At 37.8% G+C, this 24,850-nt stretch overlaps 1 protein-coding gene across 2 annotated transcripts in view; it reads right to left on the reverse strand.

The window, feature by feature from the left end:
* The window catches only part of PREX2 (phosphatidylinositol-3,4,5-trisphosphate dependent Rac exchange factor 2), a 214,732-nt gene that overhangs the window by 137,223 nt on the left and 52,659 nt on the right, over positions 1-24,850 (reverse strand). For both annotated transcript variants that reach the window (XM_059672950.1, XM_059672949.1), the window contains exons 2-7: positions 20,067-20,138; positions 18,626-18,748; positions 14,956-15,060; positions 11,329-11,430; positions 8,026-8,187; positions 2,140-2,273 (exon numbers count right to left, since the gene is read on the reverse strand). In XM_059672950.1, the coding sequence (XP_059528933.1) occupies positions 2,140-2,273; positions 8,026-8,187; positions 11,329-11,430; positions 14,956-15,060; positions 18,626-18,748; positions 20,067-20,138 (698 nt within the window). The remainder of the gene's footprint in view (positions 1-2,139; positions 2,274-8,025; positions 8,188-11,328; positions 11,431-14,955; positions 15,061-18,625; positions 18,749-20,066; positions 20,139-24,850) is intronic.

Here is a 24,850-nt window from a genome sequence, read left to right on the forward strand (position 1 = left end):
CATCAAACAAATGTTTCCTAGATACAGTTAAGAAAAGCATATAAAGGCTCAGGAAATTTTTCAATGAAGTGCATTTTACTATTTTGCTTAATCCACCTGCAAAAATTTCCCCCAAAAGTTCAAGAAAACATCCTATCAAACAAGTACCTTCTGAAGAAAAAAAAAATTGTATCTATGCTTTAAAACAAACAATAATTACATCAATAACTTTGATTGTGTTTCATTCAATTGTTTATTCATTTATTCAACAAATACTTCTCGAGTAGCTATTACATGGCAGATCTGCTTCAGTCTCCGGGGAAATAGCAATGAAAAAGCAGCAAGACCCTTGTTCTCATGGCCCTTGCAGTCACATCTTGTAAAGGTGGCAGAAAATAAGCAAATAAATAATGGAGAAAATTTCAGCGTGCATTTTCCAGATATTGACAGAGTGGCTGGGAGGCTGCCTTGGATGGGGTGGTCAGGGAAGATATTTCTGAGGATGTGATATTTAAATGAGATCTAAAAGGCATAAAGAACCTGGCCACACAAACCTTGGAGGGAAGAGCAACTAGGAAGTAGAAACAGCCAATGCACCACGGAAGAAATGGTATTCTCTATTTCCTCATGGGGATGTAATGTACAGCATAGAGAATACAGTCAATAATACTGCAATAACTACGTATGGTGCCAGCTGGGTTCTGGAAATATCAGGGAGAACACTTTGTAAAGTATCTGATTGTCTAACCACTATGCTGTACACCTGAAACCAATATAAGATAATATGAAGTGTAAACCATAATTGAAAAAAAAATTAATTACATTTTTTAAAATTAAAATTAATTATTGATGTCCTCTCCTGAAACTGCTCCTCTCCAGTTTCCCCATCCGTTTGTTTCCTTGATTCTAAAACCTAAGGGTTAGCCTTGGGTCCTATCTTTCCCTCATCCTCCCACATCCATCCATTAGAAAATCTTCTTGATTCTGCATTTATATTATTTTATGTTTTAAATATATTTGTATTGACTTCAGAGAGGAAGGGAGAGAAAGAGAAAAATAGAAACAGCAATGATGAGAGAGAATCATTAATCAGCTGCCTCCTGCACATCCCACAGGAGGGACGGAGCCTGCAACCTGACTGGGAATCAAACTGTGACCTCCTGGTTCATAAGTCGACACTCACCTGAGCCACTTCAGCCAGGCTGATTCTGCATTTAAAACATACAAAAATCTTTCCACATCTTTCTATCTACCCTAGTCCATTCAGTGCACTACCATCTCCTCCCTGAGTGATAGTGGCTGCCTCCTAACTGGTCCCATTTACTGCTCCACAATTTATGCTCCGTATTTTTTACAAAAATAAAGACATGAAAGTGTTTTAAGAAGGAAGAAGTGCTCAACTAAGCTAAACGCTGCTGAGAAAAACAAATGAAACCTTACAGAGCAGAAAAGTGATCACTTCCTGAGAGGTCAATGGTGACTGACATGAGCAGCTTGGTGGAGCAGAGTGGAATGCTTGCCATCAAGCTTTCCATTTTTATAACTGTTAGTGTTGACAAAGTAAAGGGATGCCCACAGGACAGGTGGCTCAGGTATAATGAAGTAGAATACTGCTGCAGGTGAAGAATCTGCAGGCTTTCAGGTCCAAATACTGAATGGATCATTCACAGGAGTTTTGAACACAGCAAAATGGTGACCAAGAAAACACAAGAAAGTGGTACAAGAGCTAAAGCAATCACTGAATTCGTGTGTGGCAAGGAGATATGAAGTGTTAAAAGTAAATAAACCAAGAAAGCTACTAGATAGGAAGGACTAATGGCATGGACTTCACATGTGCTGGAATTCTTAAAGGAAGAGGAGAAGAGGTTGGGAAGCAGCATTAGGAAATAAGGAAGACACACCTACTTGTCCTACAGGGTCTGAGGTAGGGGAGTTAGAAACAACAACAGAAATCTTTCCTCTAGAAGGCTCCTGGGGAAGTAGTGTCACCGAATGAGAGTTACATTTCAGTTAGGTTTTATAAACAAGTGAAGAGAACAGGCTGAGTATGTGGAAGTTTCTGTAACCATGAGATTGTGAGTTCCCAGGACCACAGAGGAGAAGGTTGAGCCTATGAGATGGTTAACCAATTTCTGAAGTGTTACCTGTTTGTCCTCTTACCTGTGTTTTCTTTTGCAATACACCAAAAGATTATCAAAAAGAAAAAACACCCGTTCTTGAATGTTTCCAGAAGAAATTTTCAGTAAGACTCCACACATCAGCATTTCAGTGCAGGTGTCAGTAATGTTGGACCCCTAAGTCAGGAAAAATGGAGATAATGTCTGATTACTTACTAGAAACTTTCATGTGTGATTCTTTTTCTTCTTAAAAGAACATTTGTTTTTATTTGAAGATGCATTATATGGACAAGATTAAAGCTCAAACAGTACAAATATTTATACACTGAAAGTAGGTCTCCTTTCTTTCCATCTCGTCCTGACGAGCCTGAGACGACACAACTACTGATAGGAATATCACTCCAATAAATTCAATAAAAAGGCAAAAAAAGAGATTCTGGGTCTTTTTGCTATTTTACATATGTATGCATATTTGAGCCATCTATGATACATGTTTCCTATGTTCTTTAAAAAGACAATGTTTTCAAACCAGAACAGGATGCTAAAGATTATTAGAAAACATCAAAAAGCAGGATAATGAAACAAATACTAGGCTCTAAACAGAACCAGGTCAAAATCATTGTCATTAACCAAAAGAGCCAAGAGGATCCTAAAATAGTAAGAAGTTGCTAATCATTATATCTGCATTTAATTATCATTCAGCCCACTATGTGTCAGACACGATCTTAGATGTTAGGGACCCAGAGCTTGAGACATGACCCACACTCCCAAGAAACACATACACTAGTGGAAGAAACAGAAATGTGAACGCAATTATATACCATGTGATCATTGCAAGAATAGACCTTTAATAAAATGAGGGTTGGTGTGAGTGAACAGTGATGAATATGAGAGATGGCTGTGTGTGCTTATGATTATGTGTGTTTATAATTAATGATGTGGTTTTTCCATGTTGTGGTTTCAGGTACAATCATTCTCCAGTAATTTTCTTCGTTGAATTTATGAAGCACACCATTTAAATATCACCTTCCACTATAGTTGAGATCAGTCTGAATGGATGAACTTGAGTCACAGACTGCAGCCCAGAGCAGCCCATTTTGGCACCACTGCTAACCAACCACATATCTTCTTGTGGTGTGTGTGTCACGCCACAAGATCCAGCAAGAAAATAATAACAATTCAGAATCTAATTTGTGAAGAAGCTGAATAATTTTTCATCTATAATTTGAAATATATAACTGGCTGCCAATTACTTATATAGTCAGGATACATGAAAAACTATTAAGTTTCATGCACCATTACAGAATTTAATGGGGACGCGTGATAAATTTCATGAGCAGACACTTGTTAGGTGCCAAATTATACTTCCAGAAACGGACAAGAGCCAGAAAAGGCAATTAGAAGCATGTGTATTTATTTTTGGTTTCTTTTCTAATTTCCAAGCCTCTTCAAACATTAAAATCATAATTTATGAAAAACTGCAATAACAAAACAAATATCTTCTCAAAAGAAACAATAAAGTATAATATTGCTAACCTAATTTTGGACTCTTTTGAGAGGGTAAGTTGTTTTTTTTTTATGTTAACAAGTTCTCTCAATATAAGTTACATAAGGGTTCATTGCTGATTCTTTGCAGCTATGAGATGGCAAAAATCAGTATAATAGGAAACCATTCACTGATTGTCTGCCCATTTTCAGCTCTCTCTGCTTAACACCAGGGACTGTCTCATTCATCTTGCCAACTGAAGGTTGAGTGTCAGCATCAGAAAAACACATACTGCCTGCAGAGAGGAATCATAGTCTGAGGAAAGATGAGAGATGGAAGAGTGCTTGAAACCTTTTCCTTTGTATACAATGCACTGCCAGGCAAAGAGCTAAGAACGTGGGACCCACTCATAGCAGAAGAAAAGAATATTGACCAGAAGGACAAGTAGATGGGTGTTTCATCAGAGAACAGTTCTAATATCAGAGTTTCTTGAGAAAGTGAATGAAGCATTTGAATATTCTTTTAAAAAATCTTTTCAAACTACTATGAAAGTCAAATATGGAATAAAGCCTATCACATTGTTTTATTATACAATGTTGTCTTAAAATGTATGCACTCTCCAAAAAAAAAAAAGACTCAACATTTCAGTCACTCTTTTTGAGATTCAAATTGTTAAGTGAAATTATAACCTAAATTCTGTTATATATTAGGTAAAACAAGCTAATAATATACATTTCATTTTACCAAGATAATGTCCCAATCAAACTTTCACCAAATCCCACATATTGTGAAAGTTTGATCAACTTTTATGTGGATTTACTTTAAATGGTCTTTTTTCCCACACCACTTATCCTTCAATAACAAGGACTATCTATAAATCAATTCTACCTCAAGGCAGACAAACTGTGCCTACCAAATCATCTTGTAGAAGGGACAGAAAGAAGCAGGTCTCACCATAACTTTGGCAAGACTCAGTCATGAAATAACAAGAAAACATGACTTGGAGTCAATACACTGGCTGACACAAACTTTATCAAATGTAAGCAGCAAACTGGTTCCAAAAACAAGAGGTGATCTTAAAATGGTCTAGTAGCATTGTATGTCTCCTTGTAAAAAGGTAAGCAAGCGGTGTCACGTTTCAAGTGTTTCTTTTTACTTTCTAAGACACAATAATTATCTTGAATGCTATTTTTCCAACACCTTCATATATTAATAATTCACCCTCTATCTTTTATCGTGATTTTTCCTCTGATTTGAGAGATCAATCTATCAAGGACGTAAAGCTGAATTACTAAATGACATAATGTTTATTGATACTCCCTTGTCAATATCAGGCAGTATTGCTCCAAAGATTGCAGTTATAATTACAATACTATCAACCAACTAAAAAGCAGACTAAAACTAAGAATGGTCCTGTTCTACGAAATGAATCAATGACTCTAACGAAACAGTTAATCAGTTTCATTTCCAAGCACATTGGTCATTGCTCTACAATTACCTTTAGTAGAATATCTTGTGGAATGTTTGGAATGTTGGATAAGACATATGGCTCAGATATAATAAATGATATTAATAATATTTTAACAATGTTATTTTTATTGTTTCTTTTGAGAAGGAAATTGTTTTGTTATTGCATTTTTTTCATACATTATGATTTTAATGTTTGAAGAGACTTGGAAATTTAGAAAAGAAGTCAAAAACAAATACCTATGCTCCTAATTGCCTTTTCTGGCTCTTGTCAGTTTCTGAAAGTATACTTTGGCGCTTCAAATATGAGCAATTAAAAAAACTACAGATCTTCTGTGAGAGCAGTCACTGCCTAATGCTGACTAAAACCCAATTTTTATAATAGGCAAATTTATCTGAGAGATCTCACTGCAAAAAAAAAAAAACCCTTCATTTTCTGAATGGGGAAACAAGACCCTAGATAATTAAGTAACTTATTTGAAATAATAATCCTCCTAAAGTGGAACTAAGGGAAATTCATGGCACATCACACTCAGATTCCATTTGAGAGAACTTTAGTTTCTGGAACGAGAACGTCACCTTTAAGGTGGTCATAAAAGGTCTGCAAGAGTTCGTAGAAGGAGCTGTTTCTCAAGATTAGCTCATGACTCCTAACCTCAAAAATTCAAGAAACTATGTCCTGTAAAGGTCATGCCATCAGACATCTGTCCTTGATCTGCCCTAACCCCGCTAGAGCTACTCTAAAGTACCCAAAGCTGTCTGTAAACTGAACAATAACCTGTTAGCAATGCAAAGAAAGCCCACTTCCTCCAAGGCCAGAGTTTATCCTGGATGATTGTGTCCCTTTGCCTTGTGACCTTTGGAGTCCTATCAGATAGCATTTCTCCTAACTGTCCCAGAAGGGACCAGGCCGAGTACAACAGCTTCACCACCCCCACTCTACAGTGGTGGACTGAGATAAGGATTCAGGTTCTTATCACAAGTCATCAGACAACTGGCTGGGTCTAGCTCCAAGCTGCAGACCCTCAAAGTCCCCAAACTCCCAAATCACTATATAGCCATGTCTCATGCAATCATTTTCAAATCTCCTCAAGGAGATTTAGTGCTGCCACTCTTTTTGGAACCCAACATCCAGGAGACCTGCTGGAACTGGAGTCCTATCTGGACCCCTCTCCACCCCCCTACCCCGTCAGTTTCCTCTGTGTCAATGCTCCTTTCTGCTCTTGTACTCCAGTGTCGTATACTAGGCAAGGCTTCTGAGGTCAAGGCACCCACCACTGAGGGTCACATATGACACAGTATGACCCCCATACTTTCCTCCTTGGAGTAACTGGCACGTAGAGTACAAGAAATATCAACACTTTAAAAATAATCAGTCATTTCTGCAGTAAACCTGATTTTTAGGATCTATACAAGAAGGAAACAAAATTATTACAGATCCATTTCCATAAAGCGTCGAACAGAGACTGTGAAGTTTTTGTTTTGGTAAAAGGCCTGACAAACATCCCTAACAAATCCTGCAGTTTTTCTTCCAACGTTTCAGTGACAATAGAAGCGCAAAAGCAAACTTTAGCTCATTTTTCTCATTCCAGCAGGACAACCGCTCCCCTAGGAAAAGAATTATCATCATGAATCAACTGTAAAACACACAACCATTTTAATTGATTGGAATAAGTGGCATTCATGCTGAATGTGGGGTCACTCTGGACACCTGGAATGGAAGAATAAAAATGAGGGAGGAAGCTACATCAGATCCCAGTAAGCATTTTTAAAAATCCATGGGAAGAATGGATAAATAGGAGAATTCCCTGAGGTCAATGTTTGAGATTACTTTGCAAGTCTAAGTGGCTATAATTTTAGATTTAAATGGAAACCAACATACTAAAAATAAGAAACAAATCAGTCAATTATAATGCCCGAAAGATAAAAGCCATCCCACTTGGATTTGTGTGATACAATATTTGGTTAGTAACACTTTAAAATTGTTTTAGACTTTAAAAAACTATGGTGATTTGCTTACTTTATAACAATAAAAATTTATTCAAGTCCAAAGCTCATTCTCATCTAAATTAAGGCATTTGAAAGAAAATTTTAGTTTATTCTTTATATAGCACTAAAGTAATATAGACTCCAACTCCATGAAGTAACTGGGATTCAAAGTCACTATAGCTGGAAACACATTATAGATTCTGAAATATCACTCTTCTTTTGCTTTTTTATAATTAAAAAAAATTCTTTATTTAATGAATCATGAACCCATACAATTTTTCATGTTGAATGGATCTTAAAAATCACATCACAGGACTGGCCCGTGTGGCTCAGTTGGTTGAGTGTCATCCCATGCACCAAAAAGGTTGTAGGTTCTATTCCCAGTCAGGGCACATACCTAGGTTGTGAGTTCTATCCCTGGTCAGGGCACATATGGAAGGCAAACAATCAATGCTATTCTCTCTCTCCCTCTCCCTTCCTCTGCTCTAAAATCAATAAAAACATTTTTAAAAATCATATCACCGCTACTTCATTCATTTTAGAAATGAAAAAATTAAAATTTAGAGAGATTCAATGGGTTCACAATTAAATTTACTACCTAATTTACAGTCTCAAAATAATATCCCAGCACACATACGAAGCCTCAGTCCCCTCCGTACTCTGCCCAGGAGTCAGGCTGTATACTTACTGACCAAAGTTAAGACAGGCAAAAGGGCGACCATGTTCTCAAATACTGAAATATCAAAGCTTATAACCCACACAGTGTCAACTGTCTCTATCACAAAGCTTGAGGTCAAGCCAATCAGCTGCCACTTTAAAAATATTTCAAAGTAAAAATGACGGCACTTTTCAGAAATGCTTACAGCCCCCTAGCATTACCTAGGAAAATGAGCACCTACAGTCCCATCCAAAGCCAATCAATTCTACACAGAGCATGAGAAATAGCAAAACTGCGTTAAGCTCGATTGTTGAGAACAGTGAATGTACCTCCCAGCCTTCAATGTGAGACTGCCATTCCTCCAACACTTCTAACTTCTCCATCTGTCTCTTGGCCTCGTTGATGTTGGAACAGACAGCTTTCATGGCTTGGAGAGCTTCCATCACTGCTGCGTAGTCACTGTGTTTCCTTGGAGTCCGCTTCAGCAACTCCTGTTTATACACAGAAAACAAATCGCCCTTTGATCTTCAGCTTTCTGGTACAGCAGGTTCAGGCTGACCAGGAAATGAAAACTACAAAGATCATGAGAACCACTTTCAGAAGTGACGTTACCACCTCCACGAAGATTAAGATAAAAAACAAAAGGTTGAATCAATGAAGAAGTGGTACCCTGATAACGCATTTTGCAGTGACTTTTATTTTCCCCTGAAAATTGTTTTTAAAAACTAAATTAGATCTCTCTTTTCAAATTGTCAAATATCTCACCTGCAGAGTGCAATTTTTTACAAGTTTGACTTTTGCTCCAACAGAAGTACACTTTCATATGTGAATTTCATTTTCCTAGAGTCTTTAACAGAACAGTAAATGAATATGCCCCATAATTTCAAAAATAATCTAAGTGCCTTCTTTCCTAATAATTTTGAAGACATTATAGAAGCATGCCATAAATAAAACAAAACTTTTAAAAAGGGTCTTATACTCTAAGAAAATAAATAATTTCAAATTTCCACAATACCCCATCATTAAAGAAACAATTTATGCTGTTTTCATCAATAACTCAAGATCATGCTCTGCTATGAATGAACTGCCATATGCCCTCAATAGCTTGATTTTTCTTTTGGTTTTCGGAGAGGGATTTTTGGCTTTTTATTCTTTTTCCATTCAAGATAGCAGAATCAGAGTGATCTCTAATCTTTTAAATATACTAAAAGGTCTTGTTAGTTGTTTAGAAGCAAAAATTAAACATTTTCACCCACTGTCTAGACAGTTGTGACCACATTGCTTTTCAATTAGTCATTTGTTTCCTTACTACAGTTGCCATCATCATGTAACTAACACAATTACAGAAATCCTGAGGCCAATCTTTTTAAGAATTTTCTTAATTTTTAACATACAGTGGGAAAATATGCAGTTGCTATATTCTCTTGAAGTCTGTTTTGTGTTTTTTGTGTGTGTTTTTGTGTTGGTTTTTTTTTTTACCAATTTGCCATAAACTTTGACCTTGCAACATTACATCATTCCCAAGACAAGGTTTAAAAAGTTATGCTGAATTAAAAATACATATAAGAGATATGCAACGCTCTCGAGCAATTCTGAAGGGTAGAAATATTTGTAAATCACGCAAAGGAGTCAAGTCAGCCTGCAGGACATGAGATGTGAGACCCGATGGAAGTGTCCCCACGGGGTATTTGCAGAGTCAAGACAGGAATTTAGATCACGTGAAGTAGTGACTAGTAACAGTCTTCTCTCAGTTACCTGCTGTGAATCCAATCATTTCAAGTTCCACAAATAAGATCAACATATGTTTTCTTTAACACACAGCCTAACCCCCTAACATTTTTCTCTGAATAATCAAAGCCATCCAGAATCAAAGAGACCACCAGCACAATTTTTCAGCTGATAGGACCAGAAAGAAAAAATATCAAACACCAAAGTATCTACTTACTACACAAGTAAACATTTTTTTCATGTTTGTGAAGATAATCTTCCAAAAATGGGAAAAGATGTTATCTCTCCACTGCTTAAAGGTGCTCTGACATAACCTCTTTTTTCCTACATAAGGAATTGTCCGTGATCCTATCTTTTGAAAGGCTCGCTCAAGCACTGGAGGTCATCCTTATCCAGAAGTGAGTGATTTAGAACTACTTGCCATGCTGCACTTCTCTTAATATCACTCTGCCTTCTGACTCTTAAAACAAACAAATCCCTGGGATTCCAAAACCTAGGCCAGGAATAACTGCAGTGATGAGGACAGAGGCAAATCTGAGTCACCAGCTGGGAAGTCCGAAGGGACTCTCCCAAAGACAGGCGTCACATCTACACCAATCCTCCCTACCCTCTTGACTGTGCCAAAGCTCTGCAGAACTGGAGATCCCTGTATTAGCTCCTCTCTATGGCTTACCCAAGCATCTTTACTTGTTTTTTCAGTAAGGAGAGATGCTTTTTGAAGAAATTTTACACCGAAACCTAATTTATGCCAAAAGTTATAGTAAAAGGTATATTTTTAGTTAAAATGTATAACACTTATTTCTCGAAAAGTAAATCAATAAGAATACCAGTTAATATGTCCATAGCATTTTAGAGTATTTTTAAATTTGGATACCAAGTGTTAATTAATATATTAAATAAATCAGAATCAAATATGTATGAATAATAATGTCTAACATTTACGGTATATATACTATGCTAAATGGCTTATTTAAAATAGCCCAAATAACTATTAGATAATAATTTATACATGCATATATATGCCAATATACACAGATACATACATACATACATGTACACATTCTTGTAGGTATATGCTATAATTTTGTCATCATTATTCTGATTCACAAGTGAAAACCCAAGGCTTTAAGAGATGATATTATGTGCTCAGTCATACAGCTATAAGCAGAATACTTAGGACTTGAACTTAGAACTCATGTGCTCAACCACCACCCCAAACTGCCTATCCTGATGCTAATAGTTCCAAAAACCACCTTTTCCGGAATTACTATTCTAATCTATTCATAGGCCTTTGCAGAACCAGCAGTAATTCATACTTTACAACAGGTTTTTCTTTAAAAAAAAAATTGGTCATTATAATGAGGCAATGTCCCTATGACCATTACTGAAGCATTTCCTATCTTGCAGAGGCAGTGTTTTCAGGACACTGTCCTTCTATGTCCATCATTCACTGTCCCATGTGACCCACTCCATTCCCTATAATAATGATTTAAAACCCGGCTCTGAAATTATGTAATGCTGTCCTTCACTTTGTTAGCACCAATGTTATAGAGTAAATCAAAGAATTCACCAACAGAGAACTTACTTAACATAAAAAAGATAAAGTGCCACATAAACTGGACATAATGTACTTAATGGGATCTATCTTGAAAGTAATGCATTTACTCTAAATGAAACTCAAACAATTGTTTTCTACAAAGAGCACTTCTTTGTTTCTTTTCTTAAAAGATTTGTTTCCTACTCCATATATAAATTAGTGACAAATTAGCCATTCCCCCCCCCCCGACTAAAATATGCCCGTTCTTTAGAATATCAGACTATTTAAAAGAAAAAATGTTAAAAAATAATAAGCAAAATATGCAGGTACAAGGAAAATGCTATGATAAAGTAAACACATAAAATACCTTCAAAATGAGAGGGTACTTGCAGATTCTCTGTATTGGAGTTACTAAATATCCTTCCAGGGGGACATCTGTGTTCTTCCGTCCTGAAAGCAGCATGCAGTTCTGGGGTGGAAATAGGCATAATTAATTATATTTCTAAAACCTGTAGCTATAAAACTCACCTCTACCATGAAATTTTCTGCTGAAAAATGGTGAAAGCATGTCTCTATATAGCTCCTCTGAGAAGATCACATTCAGTCACAAATAACATTCACAGGAATGAAAAATACCTTTGCCTTTCATCATATTAGTTACAGTAGCCAATATGTGTTTTGGATCTATGTCTTGAAAATTAATTCACATATATTCTCCTGAGTATTGTCTGAGAAAACAGAACCAGAGATGGAGGAATGAATAAATGGGTGGACGGATGGATGGTAAATAGGTGAATAGATGGAATAAATGAATGGAATGGTTGGAATGGGTGGGTGGGTTGATGGATGGATGGACTGATGGATGGGTAAACAACAGACAGATACATGGATGTATCCTCTTTATAAAGAGTGGTAGTGTTGTTTTGTAGAACAAGGTTCCATGTATACTCTACCACTGACTAATGATGCAACTGGATTGAGATACGGGACAGTTTCTGTATTTGCCTCACAGCACTAGGAATAGCCAGAGTATCATTATTTGGGGGCCAGTCTCCAAAGCCCCAATTCCCACATTACAACACAAAAAGGGCCAGATGACACGTGCACATGTACAACAGGACAAGAGACCCAAGTTTAGGAAATATAACTCTTTTATAAAAGCAGCATGGATGTCTAACCATTGCAGAGGAGGAAGACAATATATCTCTCAGGCTGTTCATGATGCAAATATTATTTAAAAGATAGGCAGGACAGCCTGGCCGGCATGGCTGAGCGACTGAAGAAGCATCATTCCATGCAACAAAAGGTTATGAGTTCAATTCCTGGTCAGGGCACATACCTAGGATGCTGGTTCACTCCCCTGTCGGGGAGCATACAGGATGACTGACAGATCTCAGAGGGGAAGGTATGGGGATACTGGGAGAGATTAGCCAAAGAATATATGTGCATATATGCATAGCCCATGGACAGAGACAACAATGTTGTGAAGGGGGGGTGCAGGAGGAGGGCTAGGTGGAGGAGGGCAAAGAGGGGAAAATGGGGGACATATGTAATAGTGTCAACAACAACAAAAGAAACACAAGAGACCCACGGTGAATTGCCTCCCAAGACAAACTTCTAAATAAACAATGAATCAAAAAAAATAACAAAGGAAACTAGACATTTAAAAAAAACTGAATGAAAATAAAAACACATGTCAAAATTCATGGAATGCAACTAAAGCCATATACTAGTATAAGGAAAAACTCACAGCATTAAACACCTATATTACAAAAGAAAAAAAAAGTCTTAAAGACTGTCAACAAACTATGAACATAATGGGAATTCCTCACCCTGATAACATCTACCAATAAAAAACTACAGGTAACATCACACTTAATGATGAAAAACTGAAAGATTCCCCCCAAAGATAAGAAACAAGGAGGAAGTGTCCATTCTTACTATTTCTATGCAACACTGTACTGGTTCTAGCCAATGCAAAAGGCAGGAAAAGAAAAAAAGATATCACATTGAAGAGGAAGAAGTGAAATTCCATTATCTTATTTGTGAAAGATCCTCCAAAATCTTCTAGAACTAATATATACATTTAAATCACAGGATACAACACAAGAATATACAAAAGTCAATTAAATTTCTATATACTAGTACTAGCACTGAACAATCCAAAAGTTAAATTAAGACAATCCCAATCACAACATCAAAAAGAATAATATACTTAGGAATAAATTTAACAAAATAAGTATAAGACCTGAACACAGATGCCTTAAATATGACAACAAAAGCACGCCATAATGAAAAAAAAATTTAATGAACTGGACTTCAACAAAATTTAAGACATTTGATTTTCAAAAGACAATTTTTTATAATGAACAGACAAACCACACTGGGAGGAAATATTTGCAAATTATATGACTGATATAGGAACTGCATCCAAAATAAGGTTATAGCTCAATATAAGATAAACATTGCGATTTAAATATAACAAAAGATTTGAGTGAGCATTTCACTAAAGAGAATAATGAATGGCTAATGAACACATGAAATCGTGTTTAATATAATTGGTCATTCAAGAAATACAAATAAAAATTACCTAACGTGGTGATACCATGTGTTGGCGAAGAAACTGCAAGCCTCACACTGCTGGTGGATATAGCACAGCCACGTTGGTAGTTTCTTAATAAGTTCAACATGAATGTACTATGACCCAGCAATTCCACTCTAAGTATATACCCAAGAGAATGAAAATATATGTCCACAGAAAGACTTGTACATAAATGTTAAGTTCATAAAAGCAATAAGTACGATAGCCCAAACTAAACATTTCCTGGCTTTTCTACATTAACAAATGTCTCTCTCTGAAATGGCCTTTCACATGTGGTATCTTTAAGGTCCATCATTATTCTAGCCACTTGTGGACCCAATGTTCATAACTGGCCATGGATAAACAAAAATGGCATATCCATTCAATATGATAATGAATAATGTCACTCAGCAATAAATATGAGTGGAATATAGATACATACTACAACAAGGATGAACCTCAAAAAACATTTTCCTCAGTAAAAGCAGCCAGGCATAAAAGAGTTTACATGGTGTGATTTCATTTATATAACGCCTGCAGAAAAGACAAATCCATAGAGACAGAAAGCAAATCAGTGATTACCTGGAGCTGATGACGGGAGTGGAGATGGGCTCTAAACAGGCATGAGGGGCTTTGGGGGTAACGACAGTGCTCTAAACCCAGATCATAGGGGTGGCTGTTCCACTCCACAGTCTGCTAAATATCACTGAAGTCTACACCTGCAGCATATTTCTCACTGGCAATTAAACTGGCCAACTAACTGCCAAAAGACGCATATATTGGTGTTAGCCTAAAGAAATTAAATGCGCATTTTTGCTCTATGAAAACTGAAGAAGACAAGTATGTAGAAGAAAGATCGGTCTTTAAATTTCTTTTCTACCACACCATCGTTTGTTTCCGTCCTGTTACTTCCCTACTTACAGCTCTCTTAGCAGAAGCAAAGGAAACCCCAGGAAGTGAGGGATACAAAAGCAATGCTGAACTTGTATAAACGTCTTCTCTCCCTGGGAACCTGTGGGTTTCACAAGCAATTCAGAATCAACCAGGAGAGGGCATCCGCAGTGTGTCCCCACATAACTAGCCTCTCCCAACTCTCACTGCGTGTATGAAAGGACTCTAGCCTCCTAGACTGGCTCTGGCCGTGGTCCGCAAACCGCGGCTCGCGAGCCACATGCGGCTCTTTGGCCCCTTGAGTGTGGCCACGAAGTTTCAATCACACTGTACGGCCCGCACGTGGTATTTTGTGGAAGAGCCTTGAGTGTGGACTCAAGGGGCCGCAGTTTGCCGACCACTGGGCTATGGTAAAAGAGCTGTAACAGGAACAGCTTCTGCATCACACGGATGCTATTCCTCAGCGCTTGGTGGGCCTGCCAACAAGGAGCAGCATATGGTAACACCTAAATATGTACTTACCAAAAGAAATGTCCGGACTGTCCTAATTTTGTTAAGTTCCAGAAGCAATTTTTGTGCCTTCTCATGGTTACTACAATATTCATCATAAATACGAAACTTGTCTTTCTGTGAAATCAAGGAAGAATGAGGTAGAGTCATTTTATTAGCCATTTTGAAATAGTAACCTGTGTGATGTTTATGAGCAAACTTTATGAAGTGTTTACTAAGTATTAAAAACTATACCCACATGTATGTATAAATACATTTTATTTCTTTCTTTTCCCTGATCTATGAAGAACAGCTTTGGAAAGGAGCTAGACATATTAATCACGGTCCAATAGGATGTATGCAAAAACAGGTAAATGAACCAAGTGCTGGGAACTTACAGAGAAGGGAGTCCCTACCTTTGCTGAGAGGATTCATATACAGCTTTAAAAGGGAAGTAACATTAAAGCACGGTCCAGAGAGATGAGTCCATGCTTCCCACGCAGGGAGAGGAAAGAAAGCATCGTAGGTAGAGGGAAAGCGTACACCAGATCACCCAGGGCTCTAGACACACAGAGCCCTGCCTTTCACATTCACTGAGCTGGGCCGTGTGTTTAAGAGGAACACTAACAGGAGAAATGCGGCAGTAAGTGAGTAAGAAGATCAGGAAGCCACTGCATACGAGAGATCATTTCAGAAAATATGTTAGTATAAAAAAATTAGGAAATGGTAACTATACTTAAGTTGTCATATTGCAAAGAATTTACAATTTTATGTAGCTCCAAAACACAAAACTAGAACCACTAGGTGGAAATTGCAAGGGAGTGATGGGCAGTGATTGGCATATTCTGGATTAACACAAAGATTTTCTAACAATTGGAGCTGTCACTAAAAGTGATCAAGTAAAAACAAGCAACCTTCACTGATACTAGAGACAGGACACTTACAAAAAGAGGAGGAACTTCGCCATCATGGTCTCTAAGCTTTCCTCCATCTGTAAGATTTTACCTAATTGGCTATGATCAGCATCTATCAAAGCAGCACCAACCAAAGAGGAAGACAGAAAATATATAGATCAAATATTAAAACAGAAGGGTGTCCCCCTGGTCAGTGTGGCTCAGTTGTTTGGGCATCATCCCATGCACCAAAAGCCAGTTCGATTCCCCGTCAGGCACATGCCTGGGTTCTGAGCCCAATGCCCTGGTGGGGGATGTGCGGGAGACAGCTGATTGATGATTCACTCTCGCATCAATATTTCTCTCTCTCTCTCTCTCTCTCTCTCTCTCTCTCTCTCTTTCTCTCTCTCTCTCTCTCCCCTTTCTCTCCCTCTCTCTCTAAAAGTCAATAAAAATATTCTTAAATATAATAAAGAAGTGTGTCCCCTGAAATTGTAAAGACATGCAATTAGAAAGAAACATGGAGTGCTATTTTAGATGGCCAGTAGGCAATGTACTGAATTACTTATTTCAAGAGATGGTTCATGTATCCTTATTATATTTAAGATTGTATTTCTTGAAATATTAATGTTTATTGCATGTAACATTATTATATTTAAAATCATTCACCATAGCTAAGATCTGGAAACAGCCTAAGTGCCCATCAGTAGATGAATGGATTAGAAAACTGTGGTACATCTACACGATGGAATACTATGCTGCTCTAAAAAGGAAGGAACTCTTACCATTTGCAACGGCATGGATGGAACTGGAGAGCATTATGCTAAGTGAAATAAGCCAGTCAATGAAGGAAAAATACCACATGATCTCACTCATTCATGGATAATAGAGATTATAAACTTTTGAACAATAATAGATACAGAGGCAGAGCTGCCTCAAACAGATTGTCAAACTGCAGAGGGAAGGCCGGGGAGGGTTGGGGGACAGGAGGTAGGGGTGTAAGAGATCAACCAAAGGACTTGTATGCATGCATATAAGCATAACCAATGGACATAAGACACTGGGGGATAGGGGAGGCTAGGGGACTGTCTAGGGCGGGGGGGGGGGGAATGGACACATATGTAATACCCTTTGTATTACTTTATGCAATAAAAAAAAAGAAAAAAAAAAGAAGAAAGAAACATGGAGTGCTATTTTAGATGGCCAGTAGGCAATGTATTGAATTACTTATTTCAAGAGATGGTTCATGTATCCTTATTATATTTAAGATCATCTTTCTTGAAATATTAATGTTTATTGCATGTAACATTATTATATTTAAAATCATTTTTCTTGAAATAAAAGAATTAAAATTAAAAAGAGAGAGAGAGAGAGATGGTTATGAACCAGAATAAAACAAACTTCAGAAATAGTTCAGCTGAATGCATGGATGACAGACTGATCGTGTGCTTCAGAGGAAATGAGCGTCAGGGTGGAAGACTCCCAGGTACAGCCCTGAACTGAGACAGCAGCCCCTCCGGCTGGCAGAAGACTGGGATTCTCTCAGGAAAGGGAACCGGCTGGGTTAAGTGGACACAAACATGCCTGGCTTCCAGCCGTTCATCTTCCTCCACCCAAGGAGCCTCTCCCATTAATATAATTATCTTTATAAAATAGTTTCTGATTACAAAAGTAACATATACAGAGGCTGCTCACTAGCATATAGAAGGACAGAATTAGAAACTACATATAGGACCGGGGGGGGGGGGGGTGCGGGCGGGGGGACAGGGGACCAAATACATGGTGACAGAAGCTGATTTGACTTTGGATGGTGGGCACACAAATGCAATATACAGATCACGTATCATAGAAATGTACACTTGAAACCTGAAGGACCCTACTGACCAGTGTCACCTCAATAAATTTAACAAAAAATATGTGGTGAATAAAAGAAACATAAAAAGAAACTACATAGTTACCTTCATAAAGGACAAAATAGAAATTTAAAATAAACAAAAACTGATTTCGATGACAAAATACCCTTACCCATTTTTAATAAAACGTTATTTGTTCAGCATTTTGATAACTATGGATTCAAATTAGTATTCTGAATATTAGCATCAGTGGAATGGTATAACGAGCACATTTTGTAGATAAATGCTGTTTAGTTCTGAAAACAATTTTCACTCGATAGGAGGCTTTTCACTTTGCAAATCGTTTGCATACGTTATTTCAGCTATTGTGCCCAAAGAGATAAAAATGATCACACAAGCATGAGGCACAATCGGAAAAAGTGGAGTTCTGGCTTGTTCTTCTGCTCTGCTCAGGGCCCCTCCTGAGAAGCCATCCTTGAGAAAAATCCAGGCACAGACATCCGTGTACCTAGAGTGGCCGGGTTTGTTCACCTCCAGGTTTGTCACCAGGGAATTAACAAGGGGACATTCTGACTGATCAAAGGCTCCGCACGCCATTATAAGAGTAAGGCTTTTCTGCTCAAAAGAGAAATGCTCCATGTTTGAAAGAAACATAAAAATCCATTCATTATGAACAGCCTGAAAATTCATTAGAATTCAAAGCTACAGAGGATGCGAAGAACTAACTTGTTGGGAAAATGAAAAGGCTGTTTATTCTTCACTGAATAAAATGGATGATGTGGGGCCCTCTCCTCTTTTCTGGCCTCAACTGGGAGATTCCATTGGCCTTAAAAGACCCTAAACTTTTGGTGTCAGATTTTACTTCTAATGCTGCATTCCCACATCCTACCAGGCCAAAAGCTAAACCTCAAAATGTAGGGGATAAGAGCTTTTAAAATAAACAGAAACGTATCCTACAAAATGAAGAAAGCAGGTTCCCACTTCTTGCTGAGCGTTAGGTTCAGGATGTAGGCATTCTTCCACCACTTTTAAGAATTCCTTATGTACTGCAAGGATGTCTTCAATGTTTGAGAAGAGAATCTGAAAATAAACGTGTAAGTAAGTATAATGGTAAAGCAAGTTTAAAAAAAAAAAAAGTCTATGCGAGCATAGCGTTCTCTTCCAGGCTGAAAACTTCAGTGGAGTGCTATCTGTCCCACATCCATTCCTTCCTCCCACCCAGCGGGCAGAGAACCAATTTTGTCTGGATGTCCTCTCTCCTCCCACACAGCTTTGGGAACCAGAAACCTATTCCTGGCTCTCCGGAAAAGTGTGAGTGGCTGAATCCCAGCGTGGTGGTCCCACCCCCATTAACAAGAATTGGCTGTGGGTAAAACAGTGCTGGCAGATTGGCTGGCAGGCTTTTTGTTCCTAAGAGGGGTACGCTGGAAAGGTACTTTGCCTGGATAGCTACAGGGTCATTTTGCAGCTGTGGAAGGAGCAGTCCAGGGCACAGCTGATAACCTAGATGGCAGAGGGAAGAGCTAAAGAGAACCTGGCAATTTCATTAACCTCCTGAGTCACGAGTCCTGAACATTCTCTTCCGTCTGAGATGCCCAATCTGAGAGCCAACGTATTGTCAAGTCAATTTGAGTAATCACGTTTTTTTGCAACCAAAAGCATGCAAAGTGATATACTCCCCTGGTAGGAGAATTTGAAAGTTAGTGTTCAACTTATGGGGAAATAGGATAAGGAGAGCCAATACAATCCTGGGAAATATTTTATTTTCAGTAAAGTAAAACAGCTGGTTAGCATCAAAAGGAAAAATCAATGATGATTTATACAACTTAAATGAGTAATAATGACTACAGCACAATTCATTTTCATTTACCATCCCTTTGTGTTCCCCAAAGCTCTGCAAAAATCATCCTTCCGTACAGTTTAAAAGGAAATGTTTATACGTTTGTCTGAGTTGCAGATACTATTCGGAGTTTCCTTTCTGCACCAATGGACCATCCAGATCGCTTGTTCTTTAGTGATCAGGGACTGGGAGCTGCATCTGCCCACGTCCTATCTTCCTGAGCCACCTCTAGCAATTGCCTTCCACAGAGCTCAGCTCCCTCCCTCTCATAGACACTGGGGTTCTTGGTCTCGGTTTATTTTTCTTTGTCTTTTCAAACTTGTCTCCAGGCTCGGGCAAAAAGAATCTCTCTCTGTCTCCGTCTCCATCCTCTTAATCACCATTTCTTTTCCCAACGTCTGGTTTTCCTTTTCTAATGATGACCCACACAAGTAAATGGCACAAGAACGTATACTGGGACTGAAGGCAGGTTAAAGGGTCCTGAAGAAACATCCCCCAGGTGAAATTTCATCTGGGAGGAACCCGTGTTTGGGGTGAGGGCCCACTGTCCCTCCTCACCTTCACTGTTTCCTCTGTGACGTTTTTGTCAACTTTTGATGCTGCACACTGGTTCATTCGCTGTAGGAATGCCTGTGCGGGACAAGAAAAGATAAAGGTAACATTAGGTTAATAAAATAACTGTGTTGATGCACTTAATGTGTTTTTTACAAGAAACCAAAGCTTACAAATCCAATCATTGTTGAGTATAGTTTTATCATAAAAGGGGGACTCTTTGTGCATTGCTGTTCCTACCTAAGAATTATATTTCCTTTATAGTTTGGGGTCAAGGCCACATAAATGTAAATTAAATTTATCCACTGGAGTCTCCAAGTTCTGTGGTAAATACTTAAGAGTCAGTTGTTTCCTAAACTTCTAAGTCTAATGAAGCACAAAAGACCAAAGTCTAATACAAAAAAGGGGGGAGGATTTCTAATGAAAAACAAAAAGGCCAGAAATTCTGAATTAATCCCTTTAGGACACAGAGAGACTGAGAGAGGGAGGGAGAGAAAGTGACTCTTCAGGAAGAAATGGAAAGATGCCCCCTTTTCATCCCCTCCCCCAAGTTTTAGGAAGCCGGAATGTGTATTTCTGGGATCAGCTCAGGGTTCTGCGGAGCCCTATAGTAGACAAATAATTTCATTAGCATTTTCAATAACCGGGACTCTTCATGATGATCATTAATTAAGCTTTGATCCATAGATAAATAAGCTATTATTTTTACAAAGGGAAAAAAAAAGAGTAGCATGAGTTACTTATATTGAGCCTCAAAAGAGAAAGTTTAGAAGGAAAAGGAGAAGAGACTTTCCATCAAGCAAAGTTAATTTGTGTCCCCAAGACATTGTCCAGTAACTATCTAAAGCCCAGGTGAGGCCATTCTTTCCCTTGTCTATCTTAGGACTCTACCCACCACCTGCCAAGTCACCGACTCCCCAGGGCACAGAGAAGCTCTAGGGACACTCTGGACACTGCAGCAAACAAAGTAAGGTAAGAATCCCGTTTGGGGCATATTAATTATTTAGAAGATTAATGAAACCCAGATGTGGCCACAACGTTCCAAAATTACCACCCTCAAGACATTGCTAGTAAGAGTATAAAATGGCAGGACATTTCTGAGGACAATCTGACAACATAGCTCAAGTTTTTAAATGGGCGTTCCCTTTAACTCAGCAAATGTAACTCTAGAAATTTATCCTAAGGAAATATTCAGACAAGAGGTTTTGGTGTGTTCATTACAAAAGTGGACACATTGGAAATAACGTAAATGGCCATCAATAAGGGAATCATTTAATATATTTCTACACATTCACATTTTAAAATACACTGCAAAAGTATAATCATAAATGGAATGTTATAAAATAATATACACAAATGCGTGTATAAAACAGTTGTCTCTAAGATACCATTTGGTGAAAAGATTTACAAAGTGGTATACTTAATATGTACAGACATATACTAATATGTACACACATACATATATACACATGCATACAAGTATATATACTTATATACATATGTGCAATGTCAGTTTACATGCATCCTGAGAAAAAATATGTAGTATATACCAAAACACAAACAGTGGCTACCTCCAGAAAGTAGGAAAGCAACCTTCCTTATTTTCAGAATATTAGGCTATTAGTATGTTCTGTAAAAAGAAAAACAAAACTATTTGAAAGAAACAAAACAAATGAGCACAAGCTCTTCCTCCTAACATTCGTTTTAGCACCATCTTTATTCCCGATTCAACCAATTCATACTTCGTATTCATAACTACAAAGACACATCAGTACAGTACTAATAGCTTCAATAGAATAAAATAATTCATCTGAATTAAATAAAATGAAAAAGAACATAGTAGATATTACCTTAAATTTTTTTTATTTTAAAAACATGATACAGCCTAGCCGTCATGACTCTGTGGTTGAACATCGACCTATGAACCAGGAGGTCACGGTTCGATTCCCAGTCAGGGCACATGCCCAGACTGTGGGCTCAATCCCCAGAATGGGGTGTATAGGAAGCAACCAAACAATGATTCTCTCTCATCACTGATGTTTCTATCTCTCTCTCCCTCTCTCTTCCTCTCTGAAATAAATAAAACATCATTTTTTAAAAATGACACAATTTTTTAACTATTTTCTAAATTTTCACTTAATTGGTAATGAAAACACAGGTTTTGAATTTTCTAACTCTAAGTGTCCATTTAATTAGTATTACTCTGTTTAATTTTAGTTTTGTTTTTCTTGAATATTTTTCCACATCCTCATACCAAAAATGCTTTTTAGACCTTTCCATTTAGTCTTAAAATAACATGGGTGGTTCAGTTGCCTTGTTTACATTTCAATATTGACCACACAGTAAACAGGTAATCTCTCAGGCAAGCAACGCTTAAACTTCAAGTCTAGACTTATAAACCTTTTCCTCATAAATTGAACTCAGTCACATCCTGAAACTAATAAATTAAAGAGATAGTCAAAATAATTCAAAATATGAGTGAGAAGGGGAAATACTAATAAAGTAAACTATATCTTTATCTGACTTTCTATCTTCTTATCCTCCGTGACAATATGGAACTTTCTGCTTAACTGTATACGACAGAAAACCTGGAACTTATTAGCATTTCTGACCAAGCGTTTATTTTTCCCAAGAGCCCCATTTTACACAACAGTGCAGGCAGATTTTTGATAGTTGGTTGAGCGTTCAAACTTATAAAAAACTGGTTGACATTTTTTCACAAAATGTGTAAATCTTCCTTCTTGAAAATAGAGATAAATAATGTGTGTTCAGAATTATCCCTTAAAAACCAGTATCTATAAAGTCCTTTCAGACTTTGGTGACTGGGCATTCAATCTTTGTCATATCAATCAAGAAAGCATTAATACCCTAGTCACAAAACCCTGGGAGGGAGTGGATACGCTGTTTATCTCTGCATTCAGCCATTCTCACTGGTCCAGAATTTCATTAGAATTAGATCATCTTCATTTTAATACAAACATATTGGAAATAAGTACTGGCAAATAGCTTCTCATGCCAGTGGTTCTCAAACCTTTTATTGTGTTTTACGATGTGGAAAGTTTCTTCCAAACACAGATTCCCTGGCCTATCCCCAGAAGGTCTGATTCAGCAGATGGGTTCAGGACCCAGAAAGCAAGCTCCCTCGGTGCATATAAATCTGCATCCTGATGCAGTTGGTCTATAGACCACACGTTGGTGACCATTCCTTTAGGTTCATTCTTCCAAAGTCTGAAAAAAAAGACTTTGAGAAACAAGTGAATCTGAATGAAAAAAAAGGGGGGGTTCATTTGTTTCACCTTGACTTTCAACTCTGTCAAACTCCTTCCATGTACATACAACACCCTCTCATTCAGCCACTTGCGATTGCTAACACCCCGCCAGAGGACCTGCCCCCCAATAATGAAAATCACAACCAACGGGTAAACAGGTCCTAATAATCTCCAAGTCACACTTGGAGGAAGTGAGGCTCGAAGGTGTGCCTCCAGGTGCCTTTCAGCGGGCAGGTGTGTCAGCTTGCCCTCACTCGCCAGCATTCCCCTAACTTGGTTCAGAACTCTTCAACTTGCTCCCCATGTTGTTTTCCTCTTATCGTGCATTTGGTAAAATATGTCAAATGCCATGTATGAATTGTTTAAGAAAGCAAAAAATGTCACAAATTTGCTACAAAAAAATCAAAAGAAGGAAGAAATGGACTAAGATACAACAGGGAGATGGACACAATCCCCTGTCCCCTGGTCTGCCCACCTGGGCCACTGACAGCTCAAAAGTGAAGTCCATGATGAGTTTTACTCTCAGACAACACCTGCTAATGTCCTAATTTCAGTATATTCAATGATCTCTCTCAACTCATTTTTGTCCTTTCTGCTCTTTCTTTTGTCAGGCACACACAGATCTCTCAAAAGTCGCACAGACGTTCATAGTCTAGAGCAGCGGTTCTCAACCTGTGGGTCGCAACCCCTTTGGGAGTCGAACGACCCTTTCACAGGGGTCGCCTAAGACCATCGGAAAACACATATATAATTACATATTGTTTTTGTGATTAACCACTATGCTTTAATTATGTTCAATTTGTAACAATGAAAATACATCCTGCATATCAGATATTTACATTATGATAACAGTAGCAAAATTACAGTAATGAAGTAGCAACGAAAATAATTTTATGGCTGGGGGTCACCACAACATGAAAAACTGTATTAAAGGGTCGCGGCATTAGGAAGGTTGAGAACCACTGGTATAGACTTTTAATTCTAGATACCTGGTGCCAATCTGAATTTCCTAATATTGTACAGGCAGTAAACCTTTGTACTCCTATGAATATTTGACATTCAGAATGATCATAGCAACAACTGCCATCTTAAAATGTGGCAAATTTTATAGGGATAGAGATAGGTAAATTTTATATATAAAGGTGAAAAGGGAAAAAATTTAAGAAGGGCTACAACTATTGCAGGAAATTGTATACTCGTTTCAGGAAAATAAGTGGGGGGAAACGGGTAAATATTTTTCTTTTACCTCTTGAACTTAAAACAATGTTATCACATCAAAATTCTTTAGAAGTTACGTTATTCTGTTTTGTCTTCCTGAGGGAAAAAACAAAGTCCTAATAAACGAAAAAGACTTGTCATTTGAGTGTGTCTTGAACACCTGCTTGATAGTGGTATGATTTTATTGCCATGGAGAAGTCTGAAGGAGCAGTAGGTTTGGGGATGAAAGAATTGGAGTATGTTCTGGAAACGTTGAGTTTGAGATGCCTACTGAACACCAATGGGGAGATCTCAAGTAGGGAG

The sequence above is a fragment of the Myotis daubentonii genome, chromosome 17 (assembly GCF_963259705.1).
Source record: "Myotis daubentonii chromosome 17, mMyoDau2.1, whole genome shotgun sequence".
Classification (NCBI taxonomy): Eukaryota; Metazoa; Chordata; class Mammalia; order Chiroptera; family Vespertilionidae; genus Myotis; species Myotis daubentonii.